The following is an 18,659-nucleotide window of genomic DNA, read 5'->3' on the forward strand; positions in this document are numbered from 1 at the left end:
AAATTAGTTAAGGTTATGCAACTTACATGTTTTGTCGCCGCTGCATTACTAATCCACTTATCCTTCTTCTTGTGGAGGTGCTCGAATGTGTCGATCATGCTCGGGAGCTGGCCAATAGATGGGTCCATCTAAAAAAGCAAATTATTTAAACATTGTGACATTTATAATATTTTCGTAAATGTAAGGATATAGGTTATTATAATTTACGTGATCATAAACATGGGCAACGATGGATTTGGAACCGTGTCCTCCTGGTATGGTCATTTTAGCTCAAGCTTCATTATTTTTCTTCGATATACACTTTAAAAAGAAAACAGTACTCATTAATCTAAATTTTAATTTTATAATTAAAAATTAATGTAAAATCTACGGCATACCTGGTGAGAATCAGAAGCCCAAAAATCACACAGAATTGCCCAATCAGAAGAAGTAATCGACACAAAAGGTTTTGACTTCGCTCTCTCATTGTCCACCTCTCCTCCAACATCTACCCAGTGTTTCTTCATCGTGTGGCGCCAATCAGTCAGATGTTTTTGCATTTGTCTTACCATGGCATCGTTGATTACTGGATTGTCTTCTGGATAAATGAATTTTTCCTAAAATCACAATTAAAATTGGAATTTGTTAAAATATTATGAAGATAGACAAAATATTTAATAATGAGTTATTAAAGGTTTAAAGAATGCTTACAGATAGTCTCTTTCGAATAACTTCGATATCAGCTGGTTTTACTTGTTCCCAAGCTAGTGTAGTTGGGGGTACGGTGCTACGCAAATAACGAGCCATGGAATTGTTGAACCACTTGCCGTACTTTTGAGTAGCTTTTCCAGTTTCTTCATCAAACTCTACTTTCAAATGACTAACTTTTTTGATGGCCAGCTCCTTCTCGATATTGGCACCGTAATAAGCTCCCCTGCCTCTCTTGGAGCCACCACCTGTGTCATTACTTGTTTCGGCCATTCTACATTAAAATATTCATTAATTAACTAATTCAAATTATGTATGTCTGTTGTTTTTTGTTATAAAATTAACATTTATTCATTATGGTATTTCCAAACCTACCCTATTCCGACCTAGTGGATCTCTTGGAGATAGTAAGGAGTCATGTACTTCTCCTCATTTTTTAAAAATGTTTCTCAAACATTTTAAAAAAATGAGGAGCAGTACATGAATACATTGTCTATCCCCAAGGCATCCACTAGGTGCATCGCTATTATTTTTTGTTATAAAATTAACATTTTATTACTTATTGTCTTTCCCAACCTACCATATTCCGACCTAGTAAATCCCTTGGAGATAGTAAGTAGACATGTGCGAATACCCATTTTTTCAAGATGTTTCTCAAACATCTTGAAAAAATGAGTATCAACACATGAATACATTGACTATCCCCAAGGCATCCACTAGGTGCATCACTATTGTTTTTTGTTATTGAATTAACATTTTATTACTTATTGTCTTTCCCAACCTACCCTATTCTGACCTAGTAGATCCCTTGGAGATAGTAAGCAGACATGTGCGACTACCCATTTTTTCAAAATATTTCATCAGATATTTTGAAAAAATGAGTAGCAGTACATGAATACATGGACTATCCCCAAAGCATCCAATAGGTGTGTGTGTACCTATATCTGATACTATCATTAATTAATGATAATAAATAAAGTTTTCATTGAATTAAATAAAAAGTTACATACACTTGTTTAAATTACATATCACTGTCCTCATCATCACTAACTACAACATCATTACGAACATTACTATCACTATCGACTAGAACATTATCGTCATCCTCATCGTCTTCATACTCGGCCAACGTGTCGTCTTCAAATTCAACTTCATCATCGACAACATATTCATCTGAACCTTCACCAACCAAATCATCGACGTTGTGCACTTCAGTGGCATTGACATCAACCCGATCATACTGAAGATTATCAAAAATTGGAAGTTCTACCCACAACTGAAATGAAGAAGAATTAACTTCTTGCAATATTGGTATATCATTTGTGGTCTCAGTATCATCAACATCGGAATTTGAGAAATCCCATACATTCCTCGGAATGTATTCATTAACGAGCCTCCAATCATCCCCATTTTTCACATCTCGAAGATAATACACCAACTTTGCTTGAGATGCGAGAACGAAAGGATCATCTTTATAACATTCTTCTTTCACATATACGCTCGTAAAATTGGATTCCACTTTAATTCTACTTGTATTGAACCATCTACACTTGAATAGGACAACACTGTAACCCATCAAGTAGGACAATTCAATTACTTCTTCCAGAACTCCATAGTAGTTCACTCCTTCCTCACTTGGCACCATTACACCGCAATTTTGTGTTTTAAGCTTCATATCACGAACACGAGTCACAAATTTCACACCATTCACTATCATCCCTGGATATGAATACACGGTGCCGCTTGATTTGTTTGCGAGAGCATACAATTCATTATTCACTTTAGTAGGTGTTGACTCATGCAAACCGCTCACCTATTAACATTAACATTGAAAGTTAGTTTTGGATTGATTAAGTGGGGTTTCAGAAAAGAATTGACTAATATACATACTATTTCTTTGAACCACTGAGGAAAATCAGTTTCTTGTTGAACTTCAAGATTCGAGCCCCCCCGTCTTCTTAATTCATCCATATGCTCACTACAAATGAACAACAAAATTATGATTTTGGCATTTACTCGGTATATAAACCAAACATCATTATTGAAAAAATACTAGAAAACACACCTAAGGTACTCCTTAATTTCGGCACAATTGTTCAAGATATACCACTCAGACTTTTGCTTTAACTGCGGATTGAGGAGCATACTTGATTTCTTACCAAATGGACGACCAACAGCCTTATAAATAGAATATTCCCGATTTGGTTGGGATTCAACGCGATTGTCATTCCTCTCAGGTCGATTGAATCGAGTCTCAACCCCCCGCAGGTACATTGAGCAAAAGGTTAAAGCCTCGTTCACCACGTAAGCTTCTGCGATTGAACCTTCCGGACGTGCACGATTTCTTACATACTGTTTATAAACTGCCATCGAACGTTCAATGGGATACATCCACCTAAAGTGCACGGGACCGCCAAGAATTGCCTCTTTCGGAAGATGCAAAACCAAATGCACCATAATGTCGAAAAATGTTGGAGGAAATATCATTTCCAACTTGCATAAAATAGTGATAATGTCTGTCTCCATCTTCTCAAGGTCTTTCACATTCAAAGTCCGTGCACAAAGTTTTTTGAAAAAACCGCACAACTCAATAATTGGCTTCCGAACTTCGGGAACCAAAAACGACCTAATTGCGGCGGGCAACAACTGCTGAAACAACACGTGGCAATCGTGTGATTTCAGCCCAGTTACCTTGCCATCATTGACATTGACATTCTTCGAAAGGTTTGCAGCAAAACCGTCCGGGAATTCAACTGACTTCACAAATTCACAGAAAACTCGACGCTCCGGGACACTGAGGGTGTAACTGGCGTGCGGTTTCTTCCACTTGTTTCCCTCTTTGCGGAGGTGGAGTTTTTCCCTAATTTTCATGTCTGCTAGATCAAGTCTTGCCTTGTCAGTGTCTTTAGATTTTCCCTCTAAGTTCAACAAAGTTCCCAAGACACTGTCGCAAACATTCTTCTCAATGTGCATTACGTCCAAATTATGCCTCAACAATAACTCCTTCCAATAATCAAGCTCGAAAAATATGCTCTTCTTCGACCAATTAAGTTCAATCGGAACCCTTTTGCGTTTCACACCACCAAATTCTTTGTGTTTCCCAGGATGTCTATTCAGCAAATTCTCTAATTGCTTCAACACATCATCACCGGAGTAATCTTTCGATGGTGGCCTGAGTTCCTTATTACCGTCGAACAGTGCTCGTTTGCTCCTCCATTCATGATCCATATCAAGAAACCTCCTATGGCCAATGTATGCAATTTTACTTCTAATCCCTACCAAGGGAGTTTCTTCATTGCATGTGGGACACGCCTTGTACCCTTTTGTGCTCCACCCAGACATCATAGCATAAGCTGGGTAGTCGTTAATGGTCCATAAGATTGATGCACGCATATTGAACAAGGTACTATTGTATGCATCTCGTGTCTCGACACCATTCACCCATAACTCCTTCAACTCGTCAACCAAAGGTCTCATATAGACATCGATATCTTTTCCAGGTGAGAAGGACCTGGAATTAGAATAGACAACATTAATGACTGTGGTTTCATGCACTTCCACGGCGGCAAGTTGTATGGGACAAGTATCGCAGGCCACATGCTGTAAGAGTTGCTCATGTTCCCAAAAGGATTGAAACCATTTGTAGCCAACCCAAGCCTAACATTTCAAGGTTCGGCTGCGAAAGATGGGTACAACTCATCAAGGTGCTTCCACGCCTTACTGTCAGCGGGGTGCCTCATCACACCATCTTCCATTGGCCTTTTAGAATAGTGCCATCTCATATCCTCTGCAGTATATTTGGAATTGTACAGCCTTTTCAATCTCGGCGTCAACGGAAAGTACCGCATGACCTTATGGGCCACTTTCTTCCCGTTTCCACGATTATCTTGCCAGCGACACTAACCACAAACCGGACAGAATTCCAAATTCGCATTCTCCTTCCAAAACAGTGCACAGTCATGCTTGCAAGCATCGATGGACTCATATCCCAATCCAATACTCCGCAACTTTGCCTTCGCCTCATAGTTAGACTTAGGTAAAATTGTTCCGTCAGGCATAGCGTCGACTAACAATTCCAGCAAACCATCAAAGTAATGATTGCTGCACTTGTTAATAACTTTGAGATGCATCAGCTTCACCAAGAAGTTCAACGCGGAATACTTTCGGCAACCAGGTTACAGTTCACTTGACATCTCCTTAAATAAATTGTCATACTTGTCGCGATGTTGAGGATCATCTTGGGGAGGATCATTATAGTTTCCAGCGGGAACGTCATCTTCAGCGTAAACATCCTCCAGGATATCCGCTATCTCATCTCTATCTTGATCTCGTACCACAGTTGGTGGCGACGGCAGCGCCTCTCCATGGTAATGCCACACTTTGTAGGACTGTACGATGCCATTGTTGAATAAATGCATCGAAATTGCTTTTATAGGCTGGAACTTAACATTCCCACATTTCTTGCACGGACAGCGAACCAAACCCTGATCGTTCAACTGATTTTTGGCGATATCGAAGAACTCCTTAACACCATTTCTATACTCCAGAGACCAACGATTCCTCGCACTCATCCAGCTCCTGTCGCTCGCCATCTTTAAGCGAAATAATTAAGAAAATATTAATAATTGTCTTAAAATGAGGGAAATGATAGTCAAAGTATTTCATGACTGTTTGTCTCCCTAATTATCACTAATTGATAATAATATCCTATCCCTGGCAAAAATAATTATTTATAGAGATATTTGCGACTAAATTACTCAAACTTACAACTTACTAACACTTAAATGACACGTGGCACCACATGATTGGTACACATTATTATTATTTTAAATAATTTTTCATAAAAAAAATCATTTTATATTTTTTATTTTTTTAAAAAAATCCAATTTATTGTTTTCCAATTCAAAAGTAACAAAAAATAATTTTTTCTCATTTTTTAAAAAAAAATCAAATTTGTTGCTTTTAATCAATTATTTAGGATTAAGTAAAAAAAAATATTTAATCTTAAATTATTGCTTAGATTTTAAACAAAATTACTTAATCTTTAATTGAAAAAAAGTAGACAATATGATAAATAGGAAGATTTTAATAATAATAATAATAATAATAATAAATTAAAAAATTTGAGGATATTAACAATATAAAATTAAATTTTAAAAAAAAATGTATTTTTCATACTTAATCTTAAGTTGAAAAAAAATTTGAATTTTTTTTTTAAAAATGTAAATTTTATTTTTTGTTAAATTAAAAATTATTTTAAAAATAATAACAATTTAGACCAATCATGCAGTGCCACATGTCCGTTGACTAGTCTACTTTAACATTTACTTTTTATTACTTTTAATTTAAAAATAATTTAATTATACATTAATTTCATTTTGTAATTTTTTATTAAATTCTTCAATTTGTATTGGATTATTTACTTAATCAATAACAATTTTATTATATTTATATTTTATTAAATCATTTATATTTTTAACTTTTTCAATTACAAAACATCTAATATTAATGTTAAAATTAATTATTAATTATTATGATTGGTAATTTTATTTTATTTAAATTATAGTTAAAAATTATTTTTTTGATGAATTTAGAATTATACTTAAATTTTTATTTAATTAATTATTAAACTTTTATTAATTTTACTAACTCCAACAAAATTTGGGCAGCATAACGACTATATTTCAAACTATCCCAAAAATTGAAAAACCTACAAATTAAACACATATATAACCAGAATATTCCCAGAGCAATATACAGAACATTCTCATAACATGCACAACATAAACCAAGATTAATAACATATATCAAATCTTTTTATATCACTTTATATCAGTAACATCAAAACAATTTATTTAGTAAATATTTATAAACAAATAATATTTAATATAAAAAATATAATATATATTTTTTAATGTACATAATTTAATCTATTTTTTAATATACATATTAAGCATTAAAATTAAAAAAATATACATTCTCAAATCAAATTTTTTTTAATAAATACTAAAATTATATTTTCTTTTTCATTATTAATCTCATTTTTCTAAAACTACACATTTATTTATTTTTTAAACAGAAAAATATAATTATAATAACAAATATCACACACATACATTTATATTAATTAATTTTCTAAAAAAATTTAACATTAAATAAACATATATACACACCCATTTACATAAATACATAAACATATATCCATTAACAAACATATATATATATAGATATATAAAAAAAAGACAAATTTAAATATGCATATATATATATATTCGGATATAAGTGATATATATAAATATATACATATATATAAATATATATATAAACTGATATATATAAATTAATATATAATCAGATATAAATATATATATAAACCAAAATAAATATATATATAAACATATATAAATAAATATATATATATAAACTAACATTTGCACTTGTTTCACCGAGAGAGTTACAACACACCTGTTCATAGGGAGAAAATAACAAAAAAAAAATACAATTACAAAACAAAATATTGAGAAAAAAATCCAAAAATGTTAAAAAATTTCTCATTTTACTAACCTTGAGAGAAGCTTCACTATATAACTTGAGCCACGGTGGGATTATGGGTCACCGGTGGTCGGAGAGAATATCACAGAGGAGAGAAAGAGCAAAACTTTCTAAAACATAGAACTGAAATGGGGAAGAAGGAGGCTGCGGCTCTGATATATCGTTACGACTTTTGCCGGCGCATTTCGTTGCGCCGGCAAAAGTCAAAAAATGTGCCGGCAAAAGTGTTCACTAAACCCTACTACAAAACGGCGTCGTTTTAGTTATTACGACTTTTGCCGGCGCATTTTTTGACTTTTGCCGGCGCAACGAAACGCGCCGGCAAAAATATACCCACCTACCTTCTTTGAAATGTGTGTAAATTTAAAAAACACGTTAACTTTTGCCGGCGCGTTAGGTGAAAGGCACCGGCAAAAGTTTGTGGGATGTTTTTTCAAAATCTGATGTTACTTTTGCCGGTGCAATTCGGAGTTGCGCCCGCAAAAGTGATGCAATTTTTAAAACCCAATACCTTTGCCGGCGCAACCCCGAATTGCGCCGGCAAAAGTCACCTGTCCCGGCGCAAATTTGCGCCGGCAAAGGTGTTCATTTTTGCCGGCGCAATTCACCAATTGCGCCGGTGAAAGTTGTTTTTAATTGCGCCGGCAAAGAGCTTATTTCTTATAGTGTCTGAGGATTAAAATTTCGGTTAATTTAGGAGAATAAATATCAAGAAAAAAGATAAGATAAATTTGAATTAATTTAAAAAGAATATATTTCAATAACATATATAAATATCAAATTTTAAATTTGAATGAATATTTAATTGAGTTTTCGAATCCTAATAGGAATTAGAAATCTTGCTATATATATATTTGAGTCTAGATCTAGGCTTCAATTAATTGTCTCGAGTTTATAGTTGTTGACGCCGTTTTTCGTCAATAGTGAAAGAAGAGCACGTAAACAACAACTAGTAATGGCCAATAAAAATATGATAATACAAAACACGATTTTTTACGTGGTTCAGCAGTTAAATCTGCCTAGTCCACGAGTCTTTTTTATTAAGCTGAAGATGATCTCTGAAAATTCTTCAAGGATGAATTCATTCAGAGTTTTCTCTCAAGATTCAGAAATTCGGTTCTTTACAATAGTGCATGACCTCTCTATTTATAGAGAAGATCTCAGAATACTATCCCACATATTTTGGGTAGTTACTCTTTATTTGCAAATAAATCAAATGGCTTTAAATGCCTGTAATCCGATATAAAAGGAAACGTCCCTTGAAGACCAGGGGGCGTATAACTAATCAAATAATATCCCATGATTTCAGGGGATTTACAGTAATAAATGTAGACCACGTTTCTTATGAACAACACTTGTAGATGTTCAAGGTTATTATCATATATCTGCAAGGCCTTATTCTCCCAGGTCTCTCATCAATTTTCGAGCTAATGACATCTCCCGAGGTCACATGGCTTTCGAGATCGTACGCGCGTCAGGCTCGGAACCCCTGATCTGAGGTCATCCCTGAGGATAGATGCATCTCGGGTGCTACCCTTCGAGATCGTGCGGATTTCGAGGCCACCATATTCGAAGTCGTCTCAGCTTTGTAGGCTCGATGTCTAGTCTTGGAACATACTTCAGACTTTACAAATTCATTTTCTGCGAATCCATCTTTCGGGTCACATTTAACATGGCTCGAAATCTGGGTATAACATCTTGCCCCCTCAAAAGTATTCGTTCAAATCCTAAGAGAAGGAAACTTTTGAACTGCTTTCTTCGGGAACCGTACTGTCATACACTTGAAAATGGACACACGTCAGTTGGGTATTGCTAATTTATGGTACTTGAGTTCCTTGGAAACCTGCCCACGATCATTCGTTTGCCACCTTTTCGGTACCATCATGTCATTGACCCCTGACCGTTGGATTTCATGAGGATTCTGGCCAATGGCCCAGATTAATCCTTTTTATCACTTTTCTCCCTTTATATATTCAAGGTCTTCTTCTTCCCCTTATTTTACACGCATCAGAAACAAAAAAAAGGAAGGGACGAAACCAGAGGCCATCCCAGAGAACCTCTTTCTCGTGCTTCTCTCAGCCGAAAAAACAAAGGACCTCCGGTTTGTTCGAGTCCGTGAGCTCATATTTGCAGCCTCTCCTTCAGTCAGCAATTTCTCTGCAATCGCCATTATAGTGTAAGTGTCCAATCTTTGTTTTCCCTTATCCCAGTTTTTGTTCATATTGTTCTTGTTATCTCTGTGAATGTACTAGTTTATTTTCTTAGTACAATACATTAGGGAATTTTTGTCCGATAGGCTTTTATGTTTTAAGTTTCCATACTGGTTTTTTTTTTCTTTTTTTTTTTCCAAGCTTATTATCATTATGTCTAACTCCGATTAGAACTGTGCAGGTGCCATGGACTCTGACCTCGACAATATCATCGAGAGTGGTGGCGCCAAAAGGAGCAAGCGTCCCAGGGCAGGGTCGTGAAAGGTGGATCGGCCCACCAAAGTTCCCAAAAGGACCGAGAAGACACCTCCTCCCCCAGCTCCTCTTGTTACCAGCTCCATCACGGCGCAGTCTTCGCAGGTCGGTGCCGCAACTGTGGCATTGACTTCGCAGGTCGATGCCTCTAACATGACCGAGCCTCAACTTCCTGTAGTGGTTCGATCGACACTTGGTCCACCTCCTAGAAAGCCTTCTGCTTCTCGAGCTCAGAAGCTGTCAGTTTCTACACACATGGATGCATATGTGGTTGACAATGCCGCTGGGTCTCATGGGTCTACGCTGGTTTCAGATATTATGTCCCGAATCGGCCAGAGCTTTGGCAGTCTCGAAGCTCCCCAATGGCAATGCTTGAACGATACCCAAGACTGCACTGTCCTCTATGAGAAGAGTATCGAGCTCGCTGCCGCGGTAAGTTTCCTTCTATAGTCCTACTTCTTGGTTATAATCACACTGACCTGGTGCTAATGATGATTTCTTCCTTTGTCAGTCTCTTGCCTTTACTGCCCAGCTCAACTATAAGTTGAACAACGAGATCCATTCGAGCAAGTCTTATGCTCAGGAGGCGAAAGATCTCCACCTCAAAGCAAGCGATGACCTGAAGGCAGCAAATGCAAAGCTTGATGCAGGAGCTAAGGAACTTGAGGGCATGGCCACCGATCTTGGGAAGATGAAAGCTAGGCTCGAGGAGCTTGAAAAGGAGAATGCCGAGCTCGCAGATCTTAAGAAGGAGAACGCTCGGCTCCAGGAGGCCAACAAGAAGCTCGAAGAGGAAAAGGCCGCCACCTTTGATATTATTGAGGGTGAAAAGGCTCTCTCCTTGCTGAGTATAAAGAGAAGAAGGACCAGGCGGTTGATTCGGCCATGTACCGAATGTAGGCCAACAACGAAGACCTGGATACCAGCTTCTTAGGTCCTCTCGAGGCGAAGCTTCTTGACAAGTGGAATGCTCAGCTCGAGAAGGAAGAGGCTGCTCGGGAGGCCGCCTCCGAGGGAGCCCGGAAGGATAGTCATGCTATTCGTCCTGAGGAGTCCGGTGTTGCTGATACTGAGAAGGCCAAGGAGACTCCTCCTTCTTGAATCTGATCTCGGGGAAATCTTACCTTGGGGCTGCGTCCCCTTATTTCTTGTAATTACTTTAATTTATGCCCACAGGGCTGATACAATTTCTTTTATTATTGACCTATATATGCTTCACATTTCTCAGCTCGAAATATTTTGCACATTTTATATTGATGAATCATTTATGTTTATTTATTCATATAAACATAGTGTGGATTTAGGCTCGAGACTCGATGCATTCATGCATCATTTGCTCAAATTATCCGCTTCCAATCTCGTTATTTATCAAGGTCGGATATTACTTTAACCACGAACCCAAAAGTACTTATATGGTATGTAATGTGAATGGTTTAGTTATATCTTTTTGCTTAGTTACTTTTTCTCGTCCTCGGTTTTTACTCCGAGGTTATGAGTTCAAAACTATTTTTCTTTAAGATATTCCAGCCTCGATCTCGACTTATCTCGAAGTAGGTTTAGGTTCCTACTTATCGTCGATTAGTTTTTTGGCTGGTTTTCTCCAAACCTATTAAGTTTGCACATCTGGTTAAATCCAAACGTTATTATCTTTTGATAGTTCGGTTGTGTCCAAACTATCTAAGCTCGCGTATCTGGTTAAATCCAAATACTTATGTTTTTTGATAATTCAGTTATGTCCAAACTATCTAAGCTCGCGTATCTGGTTACATCCAAATACTTTATGTCCAAAATACTTTTGGCTGGTTTGCTCCAAACCTATTAAGTTTGCACATCTGGTTAAATCCAAACGTTATTATCTTTTGATAGTTCGGTTAAATCCAAACTATCTAAGCTCACGTATTTGGTTAAATCCAAATACTTATGTTTTTTGATAATTCGCTTATGTCCAAACTATCTAAGCTCGCGTATCTGGTTACATCCAAATACTTTATGTTTTTTATTTTTTTTTTATTTTTTAAATCAATGGTATATATACCGATGATGCCCCCTTAATATCCTATGAGTGTGACCATAGGTTATTAAATTAAGAGAGATTTGCAAAAATAAAAAGAGATGACATATTGAACGAAATAGATCCTTATTTGACGGAATTCAAAAGCAAATAAACTAATACATATAGAAAATCATGGTTACAGGCAACACTTTTCCTATACTACTGATAGTAAGGTCTAAGGTGTTCGCCATTCCATGCTCGCGGTACCAGGCTCCCGTCTAATCTCGCAAGTTTGTACACACCGGGACGGATGACTGATTCTATCTGGTACGGTCCTTCCCAATTCGGCCCGAGCACTCCAGCTGCTGGATCTCATGTTGCCAAAAATACGCGTCTCAACACCAGATCTCCCATTCCGAACTTTCGATCTCGAACCCTCTTGTTGAAATACCTGGTAGTTCGTTGCTGGTAAGCAGCGTTTCTTAGCTGAGCCTCTTCCCTATTTTCTTCAATCAAGTCTAAGGTTTCCTCGAGCTGAGTGTGGTTTGAACTTTGATCGTAAATCTGAGTTCGGATCGTTGGGATTTCGACCTCAATGGGCAACATTGCCTCGCAACCGTATGCTAGAGAGAACGGGGTATGTCCTGTTGACATTCGAGTTGTGGTCCTATATCCCCACAGGACTTGGGGCAATTCTTCAGGCCACCGTCCCTTCGCCTCCTCCAACTTTTTCTTCAGAGAACTTTTGAGAGTTTTGTTCACAGCTTCGACCTGGCCATTCGCTTGAGGGTGAGCTACTGATGAAAAACTCTTTATTATGCCGTTCTTTTCACAAAAGTTGGTGAACAAGTCGCAATCGAACTGGGTTCCGTTGTCGGATAGGATCTTCCTCGGCACCCCATATCGGCACATGATGCTTTTTACTACGAAATCAAGGATCTTTTTTGTAATGCCCCAAATTTCCTAATAAGGTTTAAGACCTTGATTAGGAGGCCGGGAGGGCCATAATTGCTTTATTGAATTATTTAATGATAATATGCATGTTTATGTGTATTAAATATGCATGTGAACCCATTTGTGATGAATTGGGTGATTTTCATATTTTGGCCATTTCGGGCATTTTTGGTATATCTGTGAAATGGGCGTGGTGCTTTGTTATTATTTGGTTATGCCAGGGTTACCTAGCACAAGACGATCCTAGGAGGTAAGCTAGTGGGAAAGTCACAACGGGATTTAAGCTTGACTTGGAGTAAGTCAAGGGGTATTTAGAGCATTACCGGGTTATTGGGTAATGGGAATTAATATTTGGTGATAAATTGGGAGTTAGTAAGATCAGGGGAAATTCTGGAGGTTTTGACTATTTTGTCCCCGGGGGTGTTTTCGGGACCCCGAGCATTAGGATAAGGGTTGAGGCTACTTAAGCTTGAAGTAACCTTTTAAAAGGATAAAAAGAACGTTCTATACGTTCTCTCTCCCTAAAAGTTCCCTTTCTGTCTCCCGATCGTTCTTTCGAAGATAGCTTGAGTTCTAGGACTCGGATTCAAGCGAGGATCGAGGCATAGCGATCCTAGGAAGGATTAGAAGCTTATTAGCCGGAGGATTTAGTTGGAAACAACTCAAGTGGAGGAAATTCAAGTTTTAAAGTTCTAAGTTTTTAAAGTTTTTAAGCTTGAATTGGATTTTGTGTTTTGATGTGTTTTGATGTGTTTTTGGGTGATTTGAGACTTGGGTTTTATGGGTTTTGGATCATGGGGATGTTTGGGAACTTTGATTTTTGAGTTTGGAGATGTTTTGATATGTTTATGAAAGGATTTTAGATGAAGAAATGGAGGATTTTTGGTTGGGTTCGAGGTTGAGCCGCGGTTCAGTTCTTGGGCGCTGCGGCTCAAGCTTGAAGAAGTTGCTGATTTGGTGCTGATGGGCTATTTGAGCTGCAGCTCTATGGGGTAGCGTTGAGGCTCTAATTTCTGTCAGAGAGGATTTTTGGGCCTGACTTGAGTGGGGCTGCGGCTCTAATGGTTGGGGCCGCGGCTCAAAAGAGGAAAAGTGACCAAAATGGGTTTTTAGTCATGGGAACTCAAACCTTAGGCCTCGAAATCATTCCTACTACCTGGATTGGTGGCGTTTGATGTCTCGGAAGCTAGGTCTTGGTTCCGGGATTGGTTTTAGAACTTGAACTCATTGGATCACCATTTGTGGTTGTGACTAGGTTATCACTAGAGGCTTGGAATCAGGATCGTGCTTGTTGCTCGTTTGTTGGTAACCTGTGCTTGGACCAAAGGTAAGAAAACTGCACCCTGTGTATATGAGACATGCATGGCTATTATTGGTGTATGTCGGTTGATTATTATGTATGACATGCATGGCTATTATGATGCATGTTGGTTGATTATTATGTATGACATGCATGGCTATTATGATGCATGTTGGTTGATTATTATGTATGACATGCATGGCTATTATGATGCATGTTGGTTGATTATTGAGTATGACATGCGTGGTTATTATTGATGCATGTCGGTTGATTATTATGTATGACATTCATGGCTATACTTGATGCGTGTTGGTTGACTATGGAACGTGACATGCATGGCTGTTATTGGTGCATGTTGGATTGCTGGATATATTGCATATGATGCATGAGAAACATGTGATTGGGACATGCTTTATATACTGAGTATGATATTGTTCAGAGCTTGAGCCTCTGTGTTTATGCATGGCCCTAATAGCACTAATACCTGTTTAGTAAGCATGCTAAATGCCTCGTTTATGGATATGGAACATGTGATATATGATTGGTGGCATGCCTTACTTGTGAATGACACTGACTAGTCAGGGACCGACTCTAAAGTCGAGAATCATGCATTGAATGGCTCTATGGCATTAATGCTAGACCGACCCTAAGGTCGAAGAACTTATAAGCGCTTGCCTGGTCTACGACCAGATGACTATAGCCAAGGTATATGACCCCGGTGACCGTTTGTCATAAGGCTAGGGGACGTTGTCCATAGTTTCGACTCTAGAGTCGTGAGGAAGGTTATGTTGGTGACTAATCACCTTGCACCTGTCCTAATCAAACTTATGAAAGGATCATTTATCAGTTAAGCCCTGGTGACCCTATCGTCACATGGCTAGAGGGAGTGATGCTCATTATTGTGACTTTTGGCTATTGGCACCTATATTGCTTGGACTGATAGTCCTGAATGGTTATTATGATCGTTGTTGATATTATATCATGCTTTATTGTGTTTTCTTGCTGGGCTTTGGCTCATGGGTGCTACGTGGTGCAGGTAAAGGCAAGAGGAAGTTGTACCATCCTTGAGTTGGAGAGCTTAGGTGATGATGTGTACATATGCAGCTGCTCGTCCGCCACGGTCGAGGTTTAAAGTGGAACTAGGGTTGAACCCTGTTTTGCCGCTTAGAACGGCCTGTTGTAAATATTTTCTGTAATAAACTCTGAAATTATATTTTCGGGATCCCAATGTATATATTAAACGTTCTAGTGAAACATTACATTTTAACCAAAATGTTTAATCCCTAAACCGCTAATCATACTTAGTTCACGATTTTGGCCAAATGACTCGATTACGAGTTTAGCACTGTTTACAAGGCACACCGTAACGGTCCCAGGAGTTGGGGCGTTACATTTTTTGAAGTTATAGTTGCCAATGGTTCAGCCTCCGTCCACTTCGTGAAGTAATCCACGGCGACTACAACATATTTTACTCCGCCTTTACCAGTCGGGAGAGAGCCTATGAGGTCGATGCCCCATGTCGCGAAAGGCCATGGGGAAGTCAACATGGTCAGTTCGGATGGTGGAGCTCGGGGAATTGTGGCGAATCTCTGGCATTTGTCGCATTTCTTCACGTACTCGAAAGAATCCGTTTTAATAGTTGGCCAAAAATATCCTTGGCGTATGATCTTCTTGGACAGGCTATGCCCCCCGGTGTGATCTCCGCAGAACCCTTCATGAATTTCTTCAATGATCTTCTTAGCTTCCGGTGGGGTTACGCACCGAAGTAACGGCATGGAAAATCCCCTTCGGTATAGCTTTCCGTCCAAAATGGTGTAACGGGGAAGTTGATACATCAACTTCAAGCCTGGTTCTGGTCTCTTGGAAGGACTCTGTTCTCGAGATATTCAACTATTGGGGTCATCCAGGTAGGTTCTGTTTCGATCATACACACATCTTCCTCCTCTGGATCATTAATGCTAGGTGTCGATAGGTGTTCTATGGGCACAATGTTCAGTTCTTCATTTTCAGCGGATGTGGCGAGCCGAGCTAAGGCATCTGCATTTGAGTTCCGCTCGCGGGGAACCTGTTCGATTGTATAAAATTCGAAACACTCCAATGCAGATTTTGCCTTTTCCAAATAAGCTGCCATTCTTGTGCCGCGAGCCTGGTATTCTCCCAAGATTTGATTTACCACGAGCTGGGAATCACTGTAGCAATGTATAGCTCTAGCCTTGAGCTCCTTCGCTATACGAAGTCCCGCGAGATCTGAGTAGTCAATACAGGTTCGCCACGTCCCATTGGGCTTTGGGACCAACACCGGATTAGCTACCCAGTCGGGGTAAAAGGCATCCCTAATGAATTGGTTTGCCTTTAACCTATCAACCTCCTCCTTTAGTGCTTTCTTTCTATCTTCGTCCAGCTGTCTTCGCTTTTGTTGCTTCGGGGGGAAGCTCTTGTCTATATTCAGTGCGTGGTTTGCTACATTCGGACTTATTCCCACCATGTCCGAGTGCGACCACGCGAAGACATCCTGGTTTTTCTTCAAAAAGCAAATTAATTGCTATTTTGTCTCATCTTGGAGGTGTTTTCCCACCTTTACCTTTTTCGAGGGATCGGTTTCCTCGAGCTGAATTTCTTCGAGCTCCTCTAAAGGTTCGAGGTCAACTTTCTCCTCAATCCTCGGATCAATCTCTTCGTCAATCTCTAAGACCGTTTCGTCTTTGTTTTGAATGATGGCGAGCGCTTGTGCGCTCGTCTGTTTCTTTCCTCTCAAGGAGATGCTGTAGCATTCCCTCCCTGCTAATTGGTCTCCCTTCAATGTTCCGACCCCGCTAGGGGTCGGGAACTTAAGGGCCAGATGCCTTACCGATGAAATTGCCCCCAGCCCGACCAGGGCGGGTCTCCCGAGCAGCACATTGTAGGTTAATGGTAAGTCTACTACCACGAACTCCATCATCTTGGTTGCCGAGACTGGGTAGTCTCCCAAGTTCACGGGGAGCTCGATGGATCCCATGCAGGCGGTTCCTTCTCCTGAAAAGCCGTACAAAGTAGTTGCACACGCTTTCAGGTCGCGAAGGGAGAGTCCCATCTTCTTGAGGGTTGCTTTATAAAGAATGTTGACTGAGCTCCCATTATCTATGAGAACTCGATGGACCCTTTTATTGGCCAGCTGAAGTGTAATGACCAGCGGGTCATGGTGAGGAAACTGGACATGGGATGCGTCTTCCTCAGTGAAGGTTATTGGTTGTGTTTCAATCTTCTGGCTTTTTGGAGCCCTAGGTTCGGGTTCATAAGGAGACCCATACCCAGTCTTTAGCTCGTTAACATATCTCTTTTGGGCATTCCTGCCCACTCCTGCGAGAAGAGGCCCTCCCGAGATGGTTATTACATCCTCTCCATCTATCGGCGGGGGCCTGTCTTCTTCCCGAGCTCGGGAATTATTGTTTTGTGCCATCGGAGGCGCGGCTACTCTCTGGCACGCGGCCGCCTGACTAGTACTCTGGTTTTTGACACATTGCCGGAAGTAACCTCTCGAGATCAATCCTTCGATCTCGTCCTTCAGTTGTCGACATTCATCGGTTGTGTTGACTGCGTTTTTAGCCAACGACGTGAGCACGTCAATAACGACAAGCCTTCAAGAGAAATCAAAACGACAACAAACGGTATAAACAAGAAAAGTAAATAACACAGAATTTTTATAGTGGTTCAGCCCCGATTGTCGGTAATAGCCTAATCCACTTAGAGTTGTGATTTATAAATCTATACTCAAGATCAGATGGACTATGCCAACTGAGTTTCTTCAGTATAAATTGTGAAAATACAAGAATTCTCTCTAATTTCAGCACTTTCTCTCTCTAGAATAGACAGACCCAATTTTATCTCTCTAGAAAGAATAAGCAGAAGGAGACCCTTCTCATCCCATCAGCTCTCTATTTATAGAGATGGGATCCTCAACTGATATCCCCTTATAATAGGGATATTTTATTATATTTATTACATTTATATTACAAATAAACATTCAAAATTCAAAATGTAACAAACTCCCCATTTGTGGGAAGAATGAGAGATTCCCGCGCATGTTGTTGAAGTTGTATCTGACTTAGTCTCCTCTAGCTAGTTGGTCCACCTCCTACTCGCTACCCATGCAAGAGCTGGTTGAACGTGCATGGTGGTAGGTTGAACGTGCATGGTGGTAGGAGATGCACTTCTCTCCTCTAACATGCACTCTCCTCTAGCATGCCATGTTCCTCCTTGAACCAATCTCCTTGGCTTCTCCTCGGACTAAGGTGGTCCGAGGCAACCTCCTTGGCACCTCACCTTGAACAACATTGAGGGAACCTCACCTTGGACAATATTGAGGGAACCTCACCTTGGACAATATTGAGGGAACCTCACCTTGGACAACATTGAGGCAACCTCACCTTGGACAACATTGAGGCAAGCATCTCCCAAACATGTCCGATCGAACATTGTATAGACTTTCCTTATGAAAGTCTAAGTCTCCATTCTCTTGCATGAGACTCCTCCTCCTTAGCTATTTACCTTGGACACGTTCGAGCCAACACTTAGAAAACCTTGGGAGGCTTGCCTCCTACACACCCTTGGGGTCTCCTAGGACCACACCCTCCTTGGGGTCTCCTAGGACCACATCCTCCTTGGAGTCTCCTAGGACCACTCCCCTTAGCTCTCCTAGGAGGCACTCTCCTAGATGCATTCTCCTTAGCCT

The 18,659-nt window shown here is 39.4% G+C and overlaps 1 protein-coding gene across 1 annotated transcript; it reads right to left on the reverse strand.

The window, feature by feature from the left end:
- Positions 1 to 233: 233 nt before the first annotated feature.
- LOC133782198 (uncharacterized) lies at positions 234 to 807 on the reverse strand. The gene is made up of 3 exons (XM_062221416.1): positions 691 to 807; positions 378 to 596; positions 234 to 300 (listed from the first exon to the last, which is right to left on the reverse strand). Exons 1-3 carry the CDS (start codon positions 784 to 786, stop codon positions 271 to 273), a joined length of 345 nt encoding a protein of 114 aa, XP_062077400.1. The 5' UTR covers positions 787 to 807; the 3' UTR covers positions 234 to 270.
- Between the last annotated feature and the right edge of the window lie 17,852 nt (positions 808 to 18,659).

This window comes from Humulus lupulus, chromosome 1 (assembly GCF_963169125.1).
Source record: "Humulus lupulus chromosome 1, drHumLupu1.1, whole genome shotgun sequence".
Taxonomy (NCBI): domain Eukaryota; kingdom Viridiplantae; phylum Streptophyta; class Magnoliopsida; order Rosales; family Cannabaceae; genus Humulus; species Humulus lupulus.